At 43.8% G+C, this 23,082-nt stretch overlaps 1 protein-coding gene across 2 annotated transcripts in view; it reads left to right on the top strand.

Annotated features, from left to right (window-relative positions):
* Nucleotides 1-23,082, top strand: part of LOC122718081 (AF4/FMR2 family member 4-like) — a 117,227-nt gene that overhangs the window by 14,730 nt on the left and 79,415 nt on the right. The window contains exon 1 of one of the 2 annotated variants that reach the window (XM_043942780.1): nucleotides 8,494-8,912. The exons of the other annotated variant lie outside the window; for it this stretch is intronic. Coding sequence (XP_043798715.1) covers nucleotides 8,899-8,912 — 14 coding nt within the window. The 5' untranslated portion in view covers nucleotides 8,494-8,898. Of the gene's footprint in view, nucleotides 1-8,493; nucleotides 8,913-23,082 lie in introns of those variants that run through there. 2 annotated transcript variants of the gene reach the window in all.

The raw sequence follows: 23,082 nt of genomic DNA, 5'->3' as shown, positions 1-23,082 counted from the left end.
AATCGATTTTCGATCTTTGTTTTTAATTCCATCGTAAACCTTTCATCCTTATATGTTCAAATTATTGCAAAGAAGAGCTATTTGTATTTCTTTTTGGAATTTGTTTATAGTCGTCCATTTTCGCCGAGAACCGACTGCGCCGGCATTCACATACTAAACGATTCGAAGCACGAACATTTCTATCGTTCGCTTAATTTATCGTTCCAATCTCGATGTATATAGTCATAGAGTTACAATCGATCAATTTTTATAGTTGGGTAGTACATTCATAAATTTTTCCGTTTCTAAGTTTTATCTCGCAATTGTCCGCTGTTTGTTCGAGATTGCGTCATCAGTATCAATTTTGTGAGGTTTTCTCGTTCGGAATACGGTTCGTGCTTGCACGAGGTCAGTTACCAGCTGTCGGTAAATTCTCAAGTAAACAAACGAGAAAGGACCGTCGAATGTTAAAAGTAGCGGTGCGAGTTTTCGGTCGGTCGTTCGAGCTCAACCTTGGCTCTCTCGTTTAAGTCCGGAGCCAACAATCGTTACACGCCATTATACCGTTTTCTTTGCTCGTTCTGCTTGATTATGACCTTCCCGTTCTATTCCTTTTTTCTTCCATTAACTCACCAATTAATTGTCGGGGGTTGTATAATTAAACGTTGACGCCGCACGCAGAACATAATCGCTCGATCTTGGAAAGGGCCATTGCATTAGACGGAGAGGAAAGAGACGAAGAAAAAGAAAAGGAGAAAGAGAAACCACAAAATAGCTCGCATATTGTTATTATTAAAAGCTCGTAACCAACGAACGGAGAACGAATACGTTTCATTCGGTACGGGTCTCGGTCGTTTTGTCTTTCAAATCCCATCGTTTTATGGAAGTAGAGGTTTTTAGTAGACACGTAAATAGCGCGCATACCGGCATCGGGTGCAAAGGTTCCGGCCATGACAGATTGACGAATCGATTTCTCTGCGGCAGATACGTTTTACCACCGTCTTCGAGACCGTCTCCCTCAACTTCTTTCTCTTTCTTTGCGTGTACGCAAGAAAGAGAAGAAACTTGTCGACACAGAGAACGGTCTTGTTTTTCTTTTTCTCGTGCCCAGAAAAGCGAATGCGCCGTTTCGAGAGCGAAGAGAGACGAAAGAAATAATCCTTTCTCGTTTCCTCCGCTTCTGACTGACCCTCTTTCTTCTATCTTCTTAGACGTCTTGATACGCAAAAGTTACACGCGTTGTACGCGCCCGATATATATTTAGCGCGTGCGGCATTTCTCGACCCACATACTCATCTGAAGGCAGAATGTCTCGTATACAGTGGAGTCATCCCTCTGCTAGTCACGACAAAGACTTTGTTTTTTCCCTTTGTCTCTCTCTTTCTTCTGCCTTCGCGACCTATCATCTTCGACATCTCGGGATATCATCAAGTCGCAACCTCGATTTTTAACAGCCTCTCGTTGATCTCGCTTTTTCCCTTTTTCTCTTGTAACTTCTTTTTTTAACGCAACTGCTTCGACGAAGCAGAATTAAAGAGCGTTTTTATTTTTCTTATTTTTTCTTATTTTTTCCACGTTCCACGCTTCTATCAGATTTAGTACGAATAGTATCTATCTTTATCAGAATCGACAGTTTAACAATTTTGAATGCGAGTCGATTGATTCGCGCGGTTGTCTCAACAAAAAAAAAAAATAATAAAGAGGGCGATAAAAAAGCCACTTGTAAATGGGCATCGCGTAAATTTCCAAGAGCATCTCTTCGCGTGAATACATTTGCGAAGAATCGTGTTTGACGACAGAGACGAGGAACTATGAGTCATTGTCGATGGTGCTAGGGGAGCTCGGATAACCACTACTAAATCAATGGTGCAGTATAGTCGACATCGGTGCATTATCGTCGTGTCCCTTTCTTCTTGATTCATTTTGCGCATCTGTGCGTGACCGTGTTCCGACTGAAAATCGATAAGATCGTTCGAAAGTTTAGTTCTTACGAGAAGGATTTGCGTTGCTGTTTCTAGTTGCCATTCTCGTTGCATCCTTCGTGTGTGCACCGTGAAGTTGCCATTGTCCGTTGCTGAACGAGACACGAAAGAAAAAGGAAGAAAATACTAGAAAGATAGAAAATGGAAGCGTTAGGGAATGCGGATGACGTGAAACAAGCGTGCAAACCGTAAGCGTGCACGCTTCATAAATTCATACCCGCAGTTCCGGTCCACGTTCTTGGACGTGGTAGAAGTTCCTTTAATTGGTATCGTTCGCGTTCGGCGGGGTTAAGAGTGGCGGTCGTAAATCGATATGATCGGTGATTTATCGGTGTATCGATGCGTTACTCAGTGTCAAAGCGACGTCGTGACTAGGGAGAAACATTTTGAAATAATTTAAACGTTTATTCACCCGTTTGAAGTATTCGTCTTTCCTCGCGTGCCCACTGGATGATTCGAGATATCGTCGATAAATCGGATTAAACGGAGCGAGCGTACAACGCGAAATCGCGTTAGATCGTGTGGCATTGTTCGGCCGCGTGTTATTGAATCGATAACGTCTGGTTGGCACGCGTAGCCGTGGGGTATGCGCGCGCCAGCCACGCAAATAAATACACCCTATTAATTGTAAATGAAATGCAATATTTGTTCGAACGTCATCATAATCCCCCGAGCTAACGTTTATGCCGCGATCTGTTCGCTTTTCTCGCCATTGTGGTTGGAACTTGATCGACGCTGATCCGATAAAACGGTTCCCGTTAATTGACTCTTCGTGTACCGCGAATTACGTCAACGGTATACACGGAGGTGTTGGCAAAAATGGAGAGACCGATACTTTTGAGATTTGAAAAATATGCTTGAATTTCGCGAAGACTCTTACTCGCGAAGATTCTTACAAAATAAGAGATACAATTGTGTTAAGTTTTTTTTCGATATGGAACGAGACGGAAATGGCGCTTATGCATCAGAAACTAATTTGCTCTATTCCGGAATAATGATAGTGGATAGTAATATCGAGGTGACCACGATGCACATCCACGCACACAAACGCGCAAACTAATCGCAGTAATCTCTGATACCTTGTAACTCAGCGTCAATTGGTTTGCCACGGTCGGTCCATTAATATCGACGATATCTAGGTTGGCGGAAGGTGGTAGGTGATAGAACGGAAAGTAGACGACGGTGAATCATGGTTTAAACCACTTTGCTGGCTATAAAATTCATTGCAACCGATCGCAGATATTTCTAATGTTTCGTTGATCTTTCGCGATGATACGAATAGTAATCGAAATTAGTCAGATTTGCGAATTGATATATGACCGTGATATAATGACCGACCGATTTAATTGGCCAAAATGATTCGGATAATCTCGATGGAATCGGTTGCGTACAATTCGGATCTGTAAATCCGGAAGGAAGATAGCAAACGACAAATCCTCTATATCCCGAAGAAATCATGGTCTAGGAGATGGCACGCGTCCTCCCCTTTGACGAGTTTGCTCCATTAATTTGTCTACGTTACGCGTAGTAGAGTAATATCGATAGTATCTGGACGCGCGAGGGAGGTTAGCGGTTAGGGTGGCTGAGAGCAGAGGGAAGGAGTAAACGAGGTGCGGATTCATGGGTTACGCTGCTCGGATTCTGACGTCACGTCGCTTGTACGCAAGTTTACCACCACCACTATTCCTGTCGGTGTTACTACTTCTACTATATCACTCACTACTACTATTACTACTACTATTACTATTACTACCACTACTATTACTATTATTATTACTACTACTACTACTACACTACTACTACTAGTACTACTACTAGTGCATCGCAACATAGATGGCGTCAAAGGGTATACTTGTATGCTATACCAAGCTTGCATACATACACATGTATACGCTTCGATGTCACTGTCACTCAACGTACTTACCACAGCTATCGTTATAATTGTCAATGTTTGCGTCACTCTCACCATTGTATTACATACAAGTACAAGTGACTGCACTCCACACTATCGAATAGTCAGCGCTACGAGATCCCACCACATTTGTGCCGGCAACTCTCTGTTTACCACCACAAAGTCGTCGACATTCGGTACACACGTGTACAAGCGTGGAAAGGACAGAGAAAAACGAACGGGACACGGAGCGGGAAGAGAAAGACGGATAAACGATGAGAGAAGGAGAGAGAGAATTTGTATCCGAGAGAGATACGCATAGCCTTTTCTTTTTTCCTTCTTTCTTCCTTCTCTTCTCTCTCCTTTCGACTCGATCATTGCTCTTTCTTCTCTTCGCTCTTTATCCATCTCGGGCAGGTGCTCGCCGAATTGCCGCAGAACCGGCAAAAGAAAAAAAGAGGAAAGTGGAAAATGAGGAAGAGAGACGGAGAACAGCAACGAGAGAGCCGATACTTAATCCTCCCTTCGTTGGCCCACCCTCGGCAGGAAATCAATAGAGAGAGACTCGCTCTATCCTCCCTCCCCTTTCCTCTTTCTCTCTTTCTTTCTGGCTCTGTTTCGGTCTCGCTGCTCTTTCTTCTTTGTACTTCCCTTTCTTTTCCTAGCATAGCCGCGGTCGTTCGAAGTTTAGAAACAGCTCTTGTTTACTCCCGTCTCCATCTCGTTCTCCCTCTTCATTTTCCTCTCTTTCTTTTTTCCCCGCTTATCCCCGAGACTCGTAATCTCGGTGGAAACGTTTTAACGATCATTTTGTTCGATCGTGCGATTTGTCTTTCTCTCCAATTGGAAATAACAACATCGATCAACAAATAACAACTGTGTGTGCCTCGATCCATCGATTCGTTGGCAGGGTATAATCGTTATCCAACCTAAATGTTTGCACTGTTTGCTCGGGAGTCAAGGTAATTCGATCAAAGGTTATCGATATCGCGGGATTAAACGCGATACTACAGAGCTCCCTGTCGAAACCAATTTTCCTCTTTGCCGAAAAAAAAAAGAAATCGTGGTTGGATCGTGTAATCTTTTAAAACGATTCAGGTAGCTTTCTTCATTGAGGTCGAGTTACACCGGAGTTGCCTCTTTTCTCGAGCCCTTTAAACCGAAACAACCGTATACCGACCAACAATGGATCGATGTCCGAGCCGGTGAACGAGCCAGGCTTGTTTATCGGCATCGAACGTGTCTCGGTAAAAAGACGACCGGCAACTTTCGCGTTCGTCAAAATACAACTGCTCGGAACAAAAGTATCGCGACGAAACGAGTGATTGGCGCAAGAAGCAACTAGTCGAGAATGTTGTTTCCAATACAAAAGAAGTCGGGAGAAACGACGCCTAGGAATCCTCTCTTCGTGGGCGGTGAAAATCGGAATTTTGTTTTTATCTGGTCGCGTGTGTAGCGAGGCGAGCACGGGGGGACTGAAAGGAGAGACGGACGATGATGGGCGGCGTGTACGCGTGACGTAGCGGAAGTCGTGCGTCACCAATGACGTAACAACATCGAAAGAGGAGGAACGTCCGAAAGAGGCCATTGACGAGAGGACTTGTTGCACGCGTCCTTTTCTGCGTGGGCTCTTGATCCTGCTACCGAAATAGCAACACGCTAGAAAACGTAACGTAATTCCAACTTCAATTAGGGAAACCAGTACCAAGTTATTTTTCCCCTTCTTCGATCTTTCTTTTTCCAGACTATAGCGGATTTATCGTAGACCCGTGTAATCGAGTTTCAATTGAATCTCACCAGACTCCTCCGCGTAAGGGCAGAGGAAAGTGGCGTGGACTTGTTGCGCGCACTTTTCTACGCGTGGCCCATTTCGTATTTCCTTGATCCTATCATCCTCTTTGGATTAATGCAATGTAATTCCGGATTCTGTTAACGCGCAATAGTGGCTTTTTACGCAAAAGTGTCTTCTTCTACCGGCGAACCCCGAGAGAGCACGTAAGACGAAGCAAAGTGGCGTAGACTTGTTGCATACCTATTCGCGCATGTGTGTCTCGGTTCTCTGTGTTCCCGATAGGCCGGGAAAATGGAGAAAGTTCGTCCTCGTGTTTTATGGTATCGAGGGTGTAAATCCTTCTTGATCGATTTGATGGCAGGATATCGGTGTCCGTGAAATTTATTTGCGAGCTGATACAGATTTTCACTTCTATCCAACTCTATGAGCGATCTACCGAGCCGTCGAGTCTCGTTTCGAGCCATCGAGAAAAGTCTTGGCGCCATGTCGTTTCCTTGGCAACTCTGCCACCCCGCGTATACGAAATTTAAAAGTAGCTTTTAGCTCCGGCTTAATCAACCGTCCGTATCTTCGACTAAATGGTAATTGATCCCGTATATATATTGTGACGTGAAATGGGTCAGATATTTCGATTAAATTGATTTTATCAGTCTGTAAATGAGTAATTTATCGCTTGACACATACAATGATGTTTCTCGATTTCATTTGCATAATTTTTGTTATTTATTTACTCGTTGACAAAGAAGGGAAAAAATCGCGGTATCATTGCGTGAAATCTTCTTAGAAGCAATGTCGAAGATAGTTTCTATGTGACTTCAATTATTTTGATTATTTTTATACAAACGAATGTGAAAAACTGGATACAAAAACTTAATTAGATAAAGAATCTTCTAGATTAGGAATTTTATGTATACGTATGTATAAATAATTTTACGACTTATCATCAGATACTACGTAAAATGGGAAGTATCTGTTATTTGCTGTGAGTGATCACTTATCACAAATGAATAGGATGAGATTTATAATAAAGTTTTATCATAATTTTTCTATAAATATATATATATATATATAATATCAAATATTAATAATTTAATCAAATATTATTGAGATTTTTTTCTATATTAAAAACACAATTTTTTAAATTGAAGCAATTTATGTTCTTATATTAGATTAGAATCCTCGTGTTTTCTTATATTTTTTTATTTTAATATCAAGTTCAAATTGTTTCTTTTATAGATTAAAAAAATATTAAAATTTTTAAACGGAACATGTATTACATTATGTAGCGGTAAACCGCATTTTAATGTAGATATTTATAGAAATTAATAAATCTTATCATTAAATGTCATTTCAAACGATGATAAAATTTATTCCGTCCTGTACAAATTATATAAATAACGATTTAGTAAATGCTAAGCTAAATTGCAATTTTCGAGAATCAAACATTTAAGGATCTTTATTAAATAATGTTTTTTTTTTGTCGTTCAACGAGAGCATTTAATATAATCAATCGTTTTAAACGCACTTAAATGTGTGTATCAACTTTCACGAATCTGTTATCATTCGATATGATACATAGTTATATATTTGCATAATTGAGTGACATTTCGAAATGAATGCGATTAATATTTATCATCATATGTGTAATTTATATTCAATTCGTGTCATTGAGTGAGGTTATGCGCGAGTGGGAATTTAAATAGCACTGTCATTTGAAGAAAATATATCGAAAAAAGAAGAAATTTTGGATTTTAAAATTGATATATAACGGAAAACATACGTGAAAGTTATATAGAATGAATAATTATCAAATTGAATGAAGTTTAATATTTTACAAAATCGATACAAATTAATAAATATAAAAAGGATGATAAACTTTTTTTTCTATTATCATAGCGGAAATCGACAAATAATTAAAATCATTCGATATTTTCTTTTCTATCAATTAAGTGCTCAAAGAAAATTTGTTATCCTATTGTTTTTATATGTGAAACATAATCATCGATACGTATATTTGTATATTCTTCTCTATAAATTCATGTACAGTGAAATTCTATATTTTCTAATATCGTCGATAAGTAGGATATACGGTTTGGTATCGAAGAGTACCGTGAGATGGCGACTATGGAACAGGTGCACTCGACCAATCGGCGTGCGCGCAATCCCCCTTGTCCATCTACCGATTAGCGCTCTGGCGGTGTCACGAACAGCGATCGCAATATGGCTTCCGCCACCGCTAGCCTGTGAGAGTATCTTCGAAGGTGACAACATGGTGGAATACGTAAGGGTGCGCGAAGCGTCGCGCGTGTGAAAATTGCTAGTGTGACCTTGTTGAGAATTATACGTCGACTCGATCGAGTGCCGAAGAAATAGTGCATATGCTCGAAAAACAAAACATTACGAGAGAAGTGAGAGAGAAAGAGACACTGTATTCTGTTCGGTGGAGTAAGATAAACTGTACGCACGGGCCACTAGTTAGAGAAGGATAGAATGACAGTGTGATACATCGGTTCGTTACGCTGGAGGTTTCTGACACGAATGTGTATCGGTTGAAAAAGTACGGAATTCCGTGTGTTTGGCGTTCTTGAAACGTGGTTCGACTTGGTGATGCGAATGTAATAATCGAAAAAAAAAAAAAAGGGAGTAAATCTTTCGATGGTTGAGCACGGTGCGCGCGACTCATACGTCGAAAGCGTGGCTCTGTCGGTGTGTGTTACGTCCCGTACACGCCGTATCGTCTTGTACTCTTGTGTATACGTGCGATCTTTCGGTGTTGGAAATTGAAAGAAGATAGATAGACGGTACATGAGTGTGGAAGAATGAGAAAAAGAGTACAGAAGCACAGGGTGCACATCGACGAGCACGACGACGTAACAGAGAGAAGAAGGCGCAAAAGAGCTAGCGAGTGAGCCAGGCGACGTTGCCAGAGTTTTCCTTCTCGCGTTCCCTACTGTACAGCACGTCCCTTCGTGCTCCGAGAAAGACCGAAACGGAGAATAATGTGACAAGGAGCGAGAGAAAAGTAGTGCGAGAAGCTACACAGAAATACAAGTGCGAGCGAGATAGGAGTACTGAGTAGCGTGAGTCGCGCGAAAAGGATCTAGGGAATTTTTGTATTCAATCGTCGGATTTGTCAATTTAACTCGAGTTTCGTTTGTGTCCTCTGGACGTGTGATTCGTGAATACCACGAGACGATTCCAAATGACGTACACACGAAACACGTGACACGTCGAGTTAGGCCGATCGACAAGCCATGAAGAAGCCACGGTAAGTTTCGACAATTTTTCAATAATTCTTCATCTTTTATTTGCCTCTCGCGATTGTATGATATAAAAGATATTCCATTTCACGAACAAATAGTGTATTTTTGAAACGGAGAATAGAAAACATCAAAAAAAAAAAAAAAACGAAATGGAGATATCCTATTATCCGACTAAGATATTTATATGTTACAAAAAGTGACGCGTTTAACATGCCACGACGTAAATAGGGGTTAGCGCCATGCTGTAGTAGATGTCAGCGAATTTTCCGGTTGTCGGGGGATTTAGATTCGCGACTACGTTACTGTATGCAGGAACAGGTACAGCTCGTGGTGGTGAAGTGACGTGATTATGAGGGGATGATTCAGAGAAGATTGACGCCTTGTTTATCGATCTCGATACTGTTAAATACTCGTTAATCGTTTAATTATATCAATAATGCAATATTTGTAAAATGATGATCTTTTTACCCTATATAATTATTTTTCGCCCACGCACCTTTACATTTCTCGCTGTAAGTTAAGAGGGCTGTTCGTTGCCGATTAATTCACGGACGATTCCATTTTCCGACGACCGCCTCTATTTTTAGCGGAGCATCTACGAGTCCTACTTAATTATCTCGCGTTTATTGCTGGGAGTCGCGTGGGGGCCAGTAGATACGCGATTCCCTGCGGTTTCCTTGCGATTCGTTTTCTTCGCTTCGATTTCTTCATCCATTTTATTTCGACGAATTTTTTCAATCGTTTATAATCATTATCGGTTTTCTATATATACTAGTCGTGAATAAAAAATTTTACTGACAAATCAAGTAACGAGAAAAGGAAAATGAAAGAGATGCTATTGCTTTTTTGACGGGATACATTACATCGTAGTGCGATGCATCGAATGTTAGAGAGAAATATCGTGCGAAGAATTCGTACGACGAAATTGAGAAGCAACGAGAACGTTCCAAGTAGTTGCCGCTTCTTCGTCGTTGACGATCAGACCAAGTTGCGTAGGTTGATAAATTATGAAGGATACCGAGGGAATGGTTGATCGAAGAGGAGGAACGTTTTGGCGTTGGTCTGATTCGAAATACCTCTTGAGTTCTTTATATCTATAGATCTCTGTGTTTGTATATATATATATATATATATATATATATATATATATGTATGTATGTATGTCTGTGATTTTACAATACGATCATTGACAATATCGACGTTTTCACTCGTGTTTATCGAAGATAAGCACGACTCATGTAATTATTCTCACCAAATTTATTAACTTTACGATATAAACGAGTGATTGCAATCACATCGAACTTTTAGTTAATCTCGTAAGTTGTTTTTTATTATTTCTCGAAATAAAATATTTTCTAATCTATAGAACTATTTATTATTTTAATTATAAATTCCTTTTTTTCTCATAAAGATTGGTAGAAAACTTAATGCTCAAAGAACAAAAGATAAATTTATTACGCAGCTATACATTGAAATTGAATTGCAATTACGAATAACGAAATACGCGACGCAAATAAATCAATGGTTGGAAATCCGCAATTGACCTTGAGAATATTGTCGATTATCGTTATTTCTCGTTTCATTATTAATTTACTTTCGAGGATGTGCACATAAATAATAGAGTGGTCAGAGAAGTTACTGTTCGAATATATTTTATCATGGAAAACAAATTCCTGGAAAACAAATAATAATCACGACTTTGTCTCATTGTTTTTTTTATAAAACTCTATATCTGTACATGCATCCAGAAATTCTAATAAACAACATACCTGTTGAATCTGTTAGAACTATCGGTAAGATTATTGTCTTCGTGCAATCGGATCGTACAGATTTCTCATAAACTGTGGGACATCGATCAAATGACGTTAACGAGCATTATTAAGGATTATTAATCAAAATCTTTAAATATCACCGTTTCTACACAGATTCATTTTAATTCATTTTAATCTTACGATTTCCGTAAACGATTTTGAATTAATTATGCATTACTTATTAGTATCGATTAGCACGCGAGGAGATTTCCATCGACGAGTTTTTGTCACGACGACAAACGTTTTCTGACGCGTTCCCGTTTTCCCAGCTGACACTTGTCTCGACACCGGACTCTGGTGCAAGTTACTCTGTTTGGACACGAGTTTGTGCGACGAGAAATTTCAATCGTCACGTATCACCGATCGCGTTCGTTTGTTTCGGGATCGAGTCTCACAAATCCATCCAATATCATTTCCCATTCACTTTTATTCATCCGAGATTGCTAATCTTACGTCTGGTCGATAGTTGGATAGCTGCGGAGGGAACAGTTGAAGCGTAACGGTGAGTTGGCGCCAAATGAATCGGCCGTTCAAACAAAGAACGGTCGCAAATTTAAACGAGGCGCGCAAATGATTTCGAAATGCGCGCGCCACCGTTTCCCCGCGCAGGCGCGTTTGCTAGCGCGTACCTACAGCAGAGCGCGTTCAGGGACCGATCTAAAACTTGCGCATACCTTTAGAACACTTGAAGTATGCCGGCGAATGCCTAGCGGGCCGACGTAAAGGACATAAAATATGCAGAAAACGAGCACCGTTCTACGCTTGATTTTATTGCTTATTCACCCCGTATAGCCTCGATGCTCGTACCCTCGTGTGCGTTTCGAGTCGATCTCCTTCTCCCATCGGCGGATGCAATAGAGAAAACGAGAAGTCGACCGACGTCTATATATAAAATCTCGCCAACCATTATCGCAAATTTACTTGCTATCGACTAGCAACGGAGATCTAATTCAATCTCCCGGAATCGTCTCGTATCTCTTCCAGTTTCTGTTTCGCCTCTAATTTCACGGCTCGTGCTTCTCGTCGTCGCGTCTCCCCGCGCGATTAAATCTCTCGACACCGATTAGCGTCGTGATGATCCGCGATGGTGATTCCATTATTATAGCCAATGATTCTCGTATTGCGTTTTCACGGATTGACACACACACACACACACACAGGATATAGTCAGCTTTCGGTGGATCTTTATTCAACCTTCATCCGAAACGACAACCTGTATAACAGTAAATATTCCTTCACATTCCGCGTTCCGAGATTTTTCGTGCCCGTGATACCGTTCGTGGCCTCTGGGTCTTGGTAAAAATCGGGATTCTCCGTTACCGGCAATCACAAGAGCGCGCCTAGGGAGAACAATTATCGAGGTATATAGTTATTTGTCGTCACGTTCACGGAAACTCCGCGCCACGAAGACGTACGCGGAATCGAAAGAATCGCTCTTTATGCGATTCTGCGGTGTCGCGTACGAGTTTAGAAAAGCAGGCAGCTGATGCATCGAGGTAAACGAAAGCGCGAAAGAGAAAGAGGGAAAGAACGAGAGGAGGGAAAAAGTGCGTGCGTGCGTATGTGTGTGCGAGAGGGAAAGAGAGAGTTAGTTCGGAGGGCACGCATTTGCAGCGTTGCCAACCGATCGCGTTTGTATGCGTGCGTGCATACACGCGTGCAAGAGCGGCCGTGTTTCCGCGCGATTTGTAATGCAGTGTAACGTGTTCAGCCGCTTAGCACGGCCGCGTTTACCTGCCTTTGTATTTGCAAACACCGTGTCGGACATAAACATCGTTCGTCGATGTGCATAAGGATCGAGACGGCCGATACTCCGGCCGAACGCGTAAAATTGTCCCTGGGAATACGTCGCGTGTTCCCAATGGTTTTGTACGCTCCTTAATTTTGCTCGATGGTGCCACGCGACTCGATTAAACGCACGCGGCCGCCGATTATCCTATAATTCACTGTCGCGATCAGTTTATATCGAATTCCACGGAGGAGACGAGCCACACAGCTTGCGACTTTATCCGTTCGGTTCGAGCGAACGCCGGTGAAATTGTTCTATTCGTATGAGCGGGCATGAGTCGAGTGGAAAATCAACGACGATGAAATCGACGATTGGCCACGATTATTTACTCCACGATTCGAGAGTAGGATCGCGTTAGGCGAGTTGACACGTTTCGGCGTAAATAAAATTCAGGGTAATGATCCGAGAGTGGGCAATATCGATAGCAAATCCGATACCGGGAAATGATTACCGGGATTTCGAGATCGATGCTCGCCGCGCAGAGACTATAGATCGAACAGTAGGGCATCGAGGAATATATTTAACCTCGGTTTCGTTCCATCGAAGGAGGAATATTCGTAAAGATGCGTAATAAATAACGCCTCGTTTCGAAAAAGGGATTGCAGATTGTTCGAAGAGGCGTCCACGGATTGTTCTCAAGCCGGTGACTAATATCCATCTAATTACTCGAACGATGAATGTCGTCGTTAATGTTGACGGGATACAATGGGGTGGAGAGAGCTTAGTGCCGCGTTAATAATTGATCATTTTCAAGCGGAGAAAAGCCCTTTGTTCCTCGATTCGAACCAAGTTGTCTACGAGACTCTGATTCATGGAATAAAATCCGTCTTATTCGACGTGGTTACGCCGCCACGTATTCACTCTTCTGTCCGTTTCAGTACAGTCTCGCGCGTGACACACGCGCACAATGATCGCGTAACCGTACAACTCTTAGCGGATCTCCTTCCACCTCGATTTCCTTCCTTCTCGATCCCACCCCCTCCTCCGATATAACTCGAATTCTCGATAAAGGCTGTGCAGCTGACAAGGCATTTTGATAAAAGCAACCTCGCCCTATTCCACTCGCTCTTCGTCCCCGCGTCATTCGCAATTTCGGTTGCCTCAAACTTACACCGTTTCGTCTTTCCATATATTCTCCTTCACCTACACCTCGCGTGATATTACCATCCACCGAATGACAATCGGATTACGCATCGACGACCGCGATCGATCACGCCAACTCTTGGTTCGTCGTCCCTTTTCTCCACGATTTGCCCGTAGTTTGTAGTCTTCCGGTCGATCAACCTTTCATTAATTTTCACGCGTCCATTGCGATCGAGGAATGGACGACAAACGAGAGGACACCGAAGAAGCAAAGATAGCGCGGCGATTCAGCGATTCAATGAAATTTATTTAGATTTAAAGGTGGTACACGGATCGGCGGAGAGAATCGATTCGAGGAGGCGACACGGTTTTACTTTCGGTTTTATCCGCAGTTGCGAGAGAAGACGCGGGGTGGCGCGGGCCGCGCGAAAAATCGTTAAAAATCCTTGGGAAAACGTGATCGGGTAATCCACGATGTGATTCGCGGGGGAAGCGTTGGCCGACTCGGGTTGGCAAGATACGAGGCGGCCGGTTATTATTCATGGATATTTTCCCCGGAAACGGAGCAATTCCGTTACCATTCCAGTAAACAAAGACCGCGAAAGGTTTACGATGCTTGCACGCGTGCACGATGAATTTATAATGGAACGGCGGCCAAAGTGGACGATTTTTTCTCCCCCTTTTTCAACGAGGGAGGGAGGGAGAAAAGTTACGGAGGGGAAAGAGCGTCGGGAGGAAAACGGAGAAGATGAAAGGTTGTTGAAGAAGCGCTTCGTATATCGATCTCGACCGAGTATTATACACGATTATGTTTTATTTAATCGAACCTGTTCGATGTACGAACGACTGTATAGCCTTTCCGCGTCGTTCTTCTCTCTCTCTCTTTCTCGTGTTTTTCTCTTCCCTTTCTCGGATTGTTCGAGAACATCACGATACACGTATCCTTCTGAAAAGAACGGACGTTACGAAGCGATGTCGCGACCCAGGGATTTTCTTTTACGATCGCAAGGACGCTACACGAGGAGCCCCGTGTTTCGCGTGGGTGGAAATGGGGTGAAAAACGCCTCTTAAATCTGACCGTGATAAACGGAAACATAGAGTTTCGTGGTGTGAGCAGCTCGTATGAAAATCCGCGAATCCTCCTCCTCCTCTTCCTCCTTCTCCTCCTTCTCCTCCTCTTTTTATATCGACAGAGATGGACCGAAAATAAGGTATCTGGATTACGCGTAGGTGGCACATCGTTACACGTGGGCACGTTTCCAGCGCTGGCCGATATTCGAGTAGCAGAGCGGAAGAGTGAACGGGAAGAGGAACGAACGTAACCTTTAAGTCGAAAAGTCAAACGTAACTGAAAACGATTCGAACGAAATAGATTGCGATGTTTTATCGTTGGTCGGGCGTATTCGAGAGAGAGAGAGAGAGAGAGAGAGCGGCACCGAATCGTCCTGCTCTCTATGGCCACGGGTTGCGTGAAATCGATATTACTCCATTTCATCGGCGAAACCCCTTGTTCTCAGAGGCAGAGGCACCCTCTCTCTCTCTCTCTCTCTCTCCCCCTCTCTCCCTCTTCCCCCTTGCCGCGCTACGCTCCATCCCGTGATCGTAATTATCGCCCCTTGTCATTATCGATCGAGCTACTAATTAATGCGGTTTAAATTTGTCGACACCGATCGCGAGAAATAACAATGCATCGCGCAGAGAAATCGTGGAATATCGGTGAATATCGCGCGATATCCATAATTATTTCATCGAATCGGGCGAAAGGTGGGGGGAGGGGGGAGAATCGAGAAGAGAATTCGTTGGAAGCGGAGGAGTTAAACTGTCGTAGAGAATTGTAAGATTTCTCAGGGAAGAGAGACACCTTATCCCAGTTCGTTTACCTCCTGAACCAGAAGTACCGTTGGTCAAAGGGTGGGGTGGAGGCGGAGGTGGGAAGGGTATAATGGAGAATCGCGGAGGACGGCTCGGGATGAAAATCTCTCGCCACCCTATTTCAGAGCGACGAGATAGGTAGGATAGGAAAGGGGATAGGCAGAGAAACTGGTGGTGTTGCGTCCGTCCGACGAGGGAGAGACGAACCGTGGCCGGTGCACGCTTGAAATATTTTCATAGCAATCTTCCCCGTCGATTAACCTCCGTCTGTGGCGTTCTAGCCCGGAATCGTTTATTTATTAAACCCGTAATCCCCCCCGCTTAGCTTATTCCAACCGTGGTACAATCGTGGCCCGATCGTGGGTCCGCTTTAAATTTTTGTCGGAGGAGAATTATTAAACGAGTATTTCTAATCGAATGTAATATCGGAAACGATATATTATTCGGATAATTGTTGGAGTAATCAGCGTTCGCGAGTTTCCTTTGACGAGGGGTGAATCGTGATAAAGGTAAAAGAGATCCCGATTCGACGAAAATTTTCCTCTCCGAGTTTTCCCTTTGACTTTGGGAAAAGAGAGAGAGAGAGAGAGAGAGAGAGAGAGAGAGAGAGAGAGAGTCGCGATGTGACAAGTCTCGTTATCCTTTTGTACCATGGGTGTCTCGTGCGATGCGATGCATAATGTTTTAATTGGACCGGCTGTTTAATTCGGACTGCAATTGATACTTATGGGACGGTTCAGTTGCCACCAACGTGTATTCGCCGCGTTCTATCAACGCCGTTTCGTATCCCGCTTGAAGGATACGAGAAGGAGAGGAGGGGGTAAAAAGAAGAGAAAAGGCAAAAAAAAAAAAAAAAAACAAGAAAGAAAAAAAAAAGGGAGAGGGAACGTACTCGTATCGCTTTTCCATTCGCGGACGCTTCTTTTTCGCGTGTCACGCGCGTGTCCGTATGCCAGTACAGATGGACGCGAAAAAGGGAGACGAGGAAATGTTTATCGAATCAAGCTTTCCCTTTGTCTCGATAACAGCGCCGTTCATGCGACGATCAAACGTATTTGCTTCGCCGCAAACGATCGTTTCAATGTGTCCCAAAACAAAAGGAAAAAAATAGTAATAATAATAATAATAATAATAATTTTCATGAAACTTGAATTTCCATCGTTGATGATTCGAAAGAATCATGATAGAATTCAAGATTTTGTTCGATGATATCCGTTAATAGATGCCACGTTGAAAGAATCGCGATCGAAAATATTTGGTTCAATTGGATCTTTATTCTTACATCGTTAATCGGATTTACGCCAGGTTTATAACGGGACTCGAATCATTACCCGGGGAAAAGGAAATAGTTTAGAAATTCGAAATAGTCGAATCCATTTTTCTCGTACTAATGACTTCCGACGCATTAATTCTATCCTTTTCGACCTTTATTTTTTCTCTTTTATTTAATTGCATACCCATCCGAGCATACCTGAAATTCAACTTTTATTTTGCTCCGCGTTAGCAGGTGCTTAAGTATCGATAAAAAGAATCATGGAATAATCATTTCGAGTCAACGTTTTACGATACGACTATTCTGTTTACGAACCCATTGGAAATATCGGTCTCGGTATTATCGAGGGTTCGACCGTTGGGACCGACGAGAACACTGGTTTTGCACCAGTCGTGCAAAATCTCATTCGGGGCCCCCCTTCCTTTTGCCTCGTTAATCCCGATTATCGTGATTGTCGGGTAAAAGCGTGCAATCTTAATCTTTTAAATTTACACCGTGTTCTTCTCGTTTCGCACGATCATCGCGCACCACCGTTGAGTAAATCCGAACGCGATTCGATTTCGACGATCGTTACTCTTTCTATCGTTCGTTATAAACGTCATCGATTTCTTACTCACCTCGTCGTTTTCGATCCCGCAATCTTTTGCGCGGTAGCCGCGCTGTACTTTTCCCCAAACAAATTGGCCGCGAATTCGTGCGCACAGCTGCCGATATTCGTGCACGTCTTGCTCGCCGGACTAATTCGATCGTTGCCAATTTGCATGGTGCAGCGACGCTCGAACCGCTCCAGAGAGGAGACCGCTCGATTTCCCCGTAAGTGAAAATTAACCGCGAGAGCGTCGAATTTTAAACGTTTCGAAGTTGTAATTCGCTCTGTCACGCGATCCACCATCCCCGCCCTTCCCCCCTTCCCACGGTACAGCGCGCGCGCGTGCTCCACAGCGTTATAAAGTTGGAGGTCACCACGTTTCGCCCTGTGTATTGCGTTACGTTTTGGAACACGTTGAACGGCTGTAATTATCGTTTACCCGTACTTACCGGGTTCGTGGGTAATTACCGTTCGCTTCGCGTACGGAACAATTATTTTATGACATCGTAATTAAATTCTTGGGCCGGCCGCGGACTCGGGTGAAACGGATAGGATCCCTGCTCGCGTGCGCGCGTTCGACGGATAGGATATAGAGGCCCTTCCCGTGCAACGAGGTTACTCGCGCCTCGTCAACTCCCGGACGCGGAGAAGCGTGTGTAACGCGGCGGGCGACATAGCGTCGGATAGCGTGTAATATAATTGGAAGATTAACGAGAGAAATTACCGTTGTACCGTTGAAAACACCGTGTAACACCGCTCTTTTCCTTCCTTCGGTACAGTTGTGTGCCTGGCCTGGTACGCGGCCGGCGAGGTAATCGAAAACGCGTGACCGGTAGCGTGGATGCGCGAGGGAGGGGAGTTGGAGGGGGGGAAAGCGCGGCAAGGATCGCGAAGGATCGAATCACGCGTGCGTGTTCCTCGAGTAATTTCGAGAAAGAACGCCAAAAGGCAATCTGACTTGGAACGCACTCGTTCCGCTCGCGCTTGCCGATATTGCGTTACAAGGCGGACAGCGGGCGGAGAGGAGGGCAAAGGGAGGCGAGGGAGGAGGACAGAGGATAGAAGGAGAGTGGGTTAACGGCCGGTTGGTTGGTTCATTCAAAAGAAGGGAGATCGTATCGCGGCGAAATTTTTCGGAAGGAAGGGCTGCCCGCTATATCGTACAGCCTCTCGATGCTCTTCCTCGCTTTAGCTTCCACGGATGATTCACGAAGATTGACCGGATGGAGTGCATCGGGGCCAGGTAGAAAAGCCGTCTTCAACCATGTCTTTTATAGCCGGCTTAGTTCCCCCAAATTGGCCGCTTCCCCCTTTCAACGCCGTAATCCTCGATCCTCTCTCCGCTTTCGTCCTACATCCATGCATTTCGTACGCGAGCTTCGTTAATTAGTCGGCACGGCCTCGTGTCGAGAAGAATTTCCCAATAACGAGCAAATAACGAACGCTCTCTCTCTCTCTCTCTAATCGAAATCTTATTTCATCCAAGCCAATGGATCGCAGCAATATGTTTCCTTTAATCGTTGATCGAACGATTTCCATTTTTATAAAATTTGCAAACGCTTCGAATATTCGCTCCAAGATCGATTCTTCGTTCGACGAGCAAATAATTAAAAAGGGGAAGGGGGAGGCGTAAAAAAAATTAGAGAGAAGAAAGTTTGTGGGACGAACGTTAACGTCTTCGAGCTCGCGAATTCTTCTCCTCGTTCCATTCGCCCTCGTTACATCGCTCGCTCATCGGTCTGTCGAGGGTAATTCCTAGGGAAATGGGGGAATTTCGCGACCGATTCTCATACCACGTTCGCAACTATTCGACTCGTGGTCGGGGAACCGATGTAGTAGAGGTGGTCTAATGGGAATAAGGGTGGAGGGATAGAAATCGAAAGGGAAACAGGGAGGCAAGACATAGGCGGAAATGGGTTGTTTCACGAGGCGCAACAGTTTGGCCGTAGGAAAGTTATCGCGACTATACTCGAGTTTTCCGATTACGGGCGGAATAGGAGAAGATACGGGGCGAGTAAAAACGCGTGGTAAAACGGTTTAGGGCCTGCCCTAGCCACGGTTCACCGTATATAGGGATCGCGCGCCGCGAAAAAATACACGGTGCGTTCGCGCCATTCGATCGCCCGCATGGAAACCTGTTTGCTCCTCGGTATTAACGATACTTTCAACGAGACACTCAATCCGCACGGTTAATAGCGGTTGCCTTAATTGCCCTCGACCGAGCAATTAGATAACTCTTTATCTTCGTTTAATAATACCAGTTGCCAATCTTTTTTAACGCGAGTATCGTGAAATCTTTTCTCCTTTTCTTTTCCCTTTTTTTTTCTCCCCCTCCCCCAAAACGTTTTTAACGCCTCCAAAAACGTCCAAATTCGCGCTATCCCAGAGCAAAATTTTTCGTCGTAAACATCTGGTAATCTTTCGAACATTTGGTTAGAATTACCATATTTAGAATTACCTTTCTTTTGTATTTGGAACCATATTTTCGGACAAAATATATATTTGAATGTCTAACGGTTCATAGAAAATCCTTAGTAACGTCCCTTTGTCCAATTTCTGACTCATTCTCGGACTTTGGAACTTTATTATACCTTTCGACCGAGGTGGTCGTTTCGGGATCAGGTCATATTGTTTAAAAATGTCTCTTAACTTGACAAATTAGACTTCCGTAAAAGTAATACGGGTTATATTATATTTATCCCCAAATTTATTTTTATTATCGTTCCTTTCTTATCCCCTCGAAGCAATTTACACGTGATAGGTATTCGAACGTCGAATCCGTCGTTTCGGTACGGATTATCCGTGTGTACGGAGTCATGATGTCAGCCGTTTTAAAGTATTCCACTTGGCATGGTCGGCTCGACAAACAGATCGCAAGACGATCATCCTCTCGGCCGCTTTCTTCCATTAATTCGATCCTCGCGTAGCGTCTTACCGTCTACCAATTTACTCGCTTCCATCCGCTCGTGCCCGTCCAATTCCTGCCCTCGAACGTGCTTAAAATCGACCGAAGATTCGGCCACCGGCCGAAAATTGGCCCGGTGCCAGTGCCCGCGCCCGCTTTCCACGATAATCCGCGCGAAAAATCAAACGAACATCAACCCCGAGATTTCTCGAGAGCGAATCGCTGGTAAAGTAAGCGAGTGGAGCAGAGTACGCGGAGTGGTGATGCGGTGGTTCGTGTGGCACGTGTGAGCGCAACGAGTGCACTTAAGCATAAAACGAGGCTCGTTGCAGTGGTAGCTCGTGCCGCGAAAATGATATTCAGTCGATAACGCGTTACGCGCCTTTATAAATACGACGTGCGTTTTCCACGTGTGCATATACATATATATATATACATATATGTATCGATAAGGCGTGAATACAATTCGTTCGTAAATAGCCTTCGAAGAGAAAGCTTCGCTCACCCCATCGCTGCCACTTAAGGGTAGAGGGGCGGGTAATAACGGTGCGTAGCTTCGAGGGTATGTCCAGGTATAATTGCCAATCTTTCCAGCATGAGAGAGGTGGGGATATTTCGTTTACCTGAGACGGTAATATATTTACTTTCGTTTCTGCAAAGACAATCAGTCGTACTTGTGACATCGTGCGAGTTAGAATTCGTACATTTTTTCCGTGCTCTCCCGTGTTTAGTCGGTTCTCGGCTGGCAGTGAGCGTACGCGTGGTTGATCGAAGCTTACGAGCCACACACGCTCGCGTGTGTTGCTGTAAAAAGTGTGATATAAAAAAAAAAAAAAGAAACAAGTTGGACGATTGCTTGGCTGTTGCCTTGGACGAAACGGTGTTGCGATTGTTCAAGCTTGTTTAATTCCTCTCGAAAGAAAGTTCAAGGAAACGCGCGCCTCGTCTCTGTTCCTGCGTTGGAGAATGCCGAGAATTTGTTAATGAAGACTCGACGTTTAAAATAACTCTAACGCGTGGAATGATATTGTGATGATCGTAGCGTGTGATACACCTGTGTAAATACGGCTCAACATTGTCTAGACACGTAGATCGAAGCGTACATAAATCCTTCTGCGTGGAAAATCAACGATTCATCATGGCCAGGAAAGACTTCGATTGGAGTTCCCTTTCAGAGTTTCTCAGGCCGAAGAATCCAGTAAGGTAAATAACATAGATTTACTATTAATGGAATAAATATTATTTATTCGATAATCGGAAATGTTGCCTCGAACGAACGAGAACGCTCCATTCGTTCCGCCATTATTAGGGGAAAGCGAAGAAAGTTTTGTGGAGCGGACATGTTGCAATGATTTCTCGATTCGATCGTTAGGAAAGGAAAATGGTCGGTAGCGTCCTTTCTGTTTCGATCTGTTTTCGAGTACGTCGCGAGTCAGCTGCTGAGATCGATCGAGAGTTTATTCGATAACAGGATAAACGCTTCGCGTTTCGTTGCGAGAAATTTCACGCTTCTCTCTCCCCGGATGTAGAGTAGACACGCGAGATCTGTTCGTTCCGTTCGCATCGCCTTATGGCCGGCCCTCTCTGGTGTCCGACTCGAAAGAGTCGGTTTCGAGTAGGTCATCGAGAGATTCTGTATCCTGGGCGGAAAGGATGGCGGGAGGACAGGAAATGGGGCGATGCGAAAAAAAAGAAGAGAGAAAGGGGAGAAGCTGGTGGTTCCCTTTGCCACCACCTCCGCCCCCTCTCCCCGATTCTCACGGGCTACCTTGGTTCGCGTTAGTTATTACCTGACATTACCCTACGGTTTTCCTTTGAACCGTGAATGCTGTTCCCTGAATTTCATCAAAGCGGTGTCTCCCTCCTTTGAGAGTTGCCAATGCTGTATCGTCGAAAGCCACTCCTCGTTTGCCGTACTCCCGTCTCCCAGCGTCGATAGCGCGCGTATTTCGCGTTCCGCGAAATCTTTCCTCCATTTCGTACCATGGATTTATTAGTTATGCTGTTAATCGCGAAAATGTATCGATTTCCCTCGGTTTAACACTTTTCTCTGAAGAAGAAACGTTCGCCAAAAATGGTTCCCGTCTTGGGGATTCATGAATTCGCGCGAACTCGTTGCGAAAGAAAAAAGAGTTGACGAAGTTTTAAGAAGCAACGGATCGAGGAAGAGGAGATATTTGGCGTTGTCTGGGCCATTATATTAAATAATTAATTATTTACGTTATCGATTTATATTTCGCGCCACAGGTCGTGCTTTTCGATCGATCGTTTCTCGATCGGTTAGACAAGACCGAGATAAGAAATTATATATCGCGTTCTAATTATAAATCGCGTTGGTAAATCTAAATATCCTTCTGTATCTCTTCCGAAATGTTTGTTTCTCGGGAGTCTCTCTTTTCAAGAGCGGTGAAAGGGGTGAATGGATCGTAAACGGCGCGTCGAACAGATTGGCGCGCCGAATGGTTCTTCCGCCGCATTGGCCACGCTATATCGAATTAATTGGCCGAATTCATGGTCGGTCGGTGCTGCGATGCTCGAAGAAATGTCGAAGCTTCGCGCGGTGAAGAAAGAAAACTCGAGTCGGTCCGTTCACGATAAAAATAATCCACTGACTAACATCTAGATGAGTTTCGGCGACTATTATTACCACGAAACTTCCCTCCGGTAAAAAACAACGGGTAAATCGTAGCGGTTTTTGTGTTGTAACAACGTCGCCGTTGTTATTCGTTCGATTTTAATAAAAAGAGAAACTCTTTAAAAACGCGACGATTTCTTAGGTATTTCTATTTTTAATGCGATTTAACTTCTCCTTTATCGAACGTCGCATTCTCGGTATTCAATTTATTTCGATGT

Source organism: Apis laboriosa, unplaced genomic scaffold (genome assembly GCF_014066325.1).
Source record: "Apis laboriosa isolate Shangri-la unplaced genomic scaffold, ASM1406632v1 scaffold11_cov152, whole genome shotgun sequence".
NCBI classification, from domain to species: domain Eukaryota; kingdom Metazoa; phylum Arthropoda; class Insecta; order Hymenoptera; family Apidae; genus Apis; species Apis laboriosa.
Note: the sequence above shows the minus strand (reverse complement) of the source record. Positions and strands in the feature narration are given on the sequence as shown.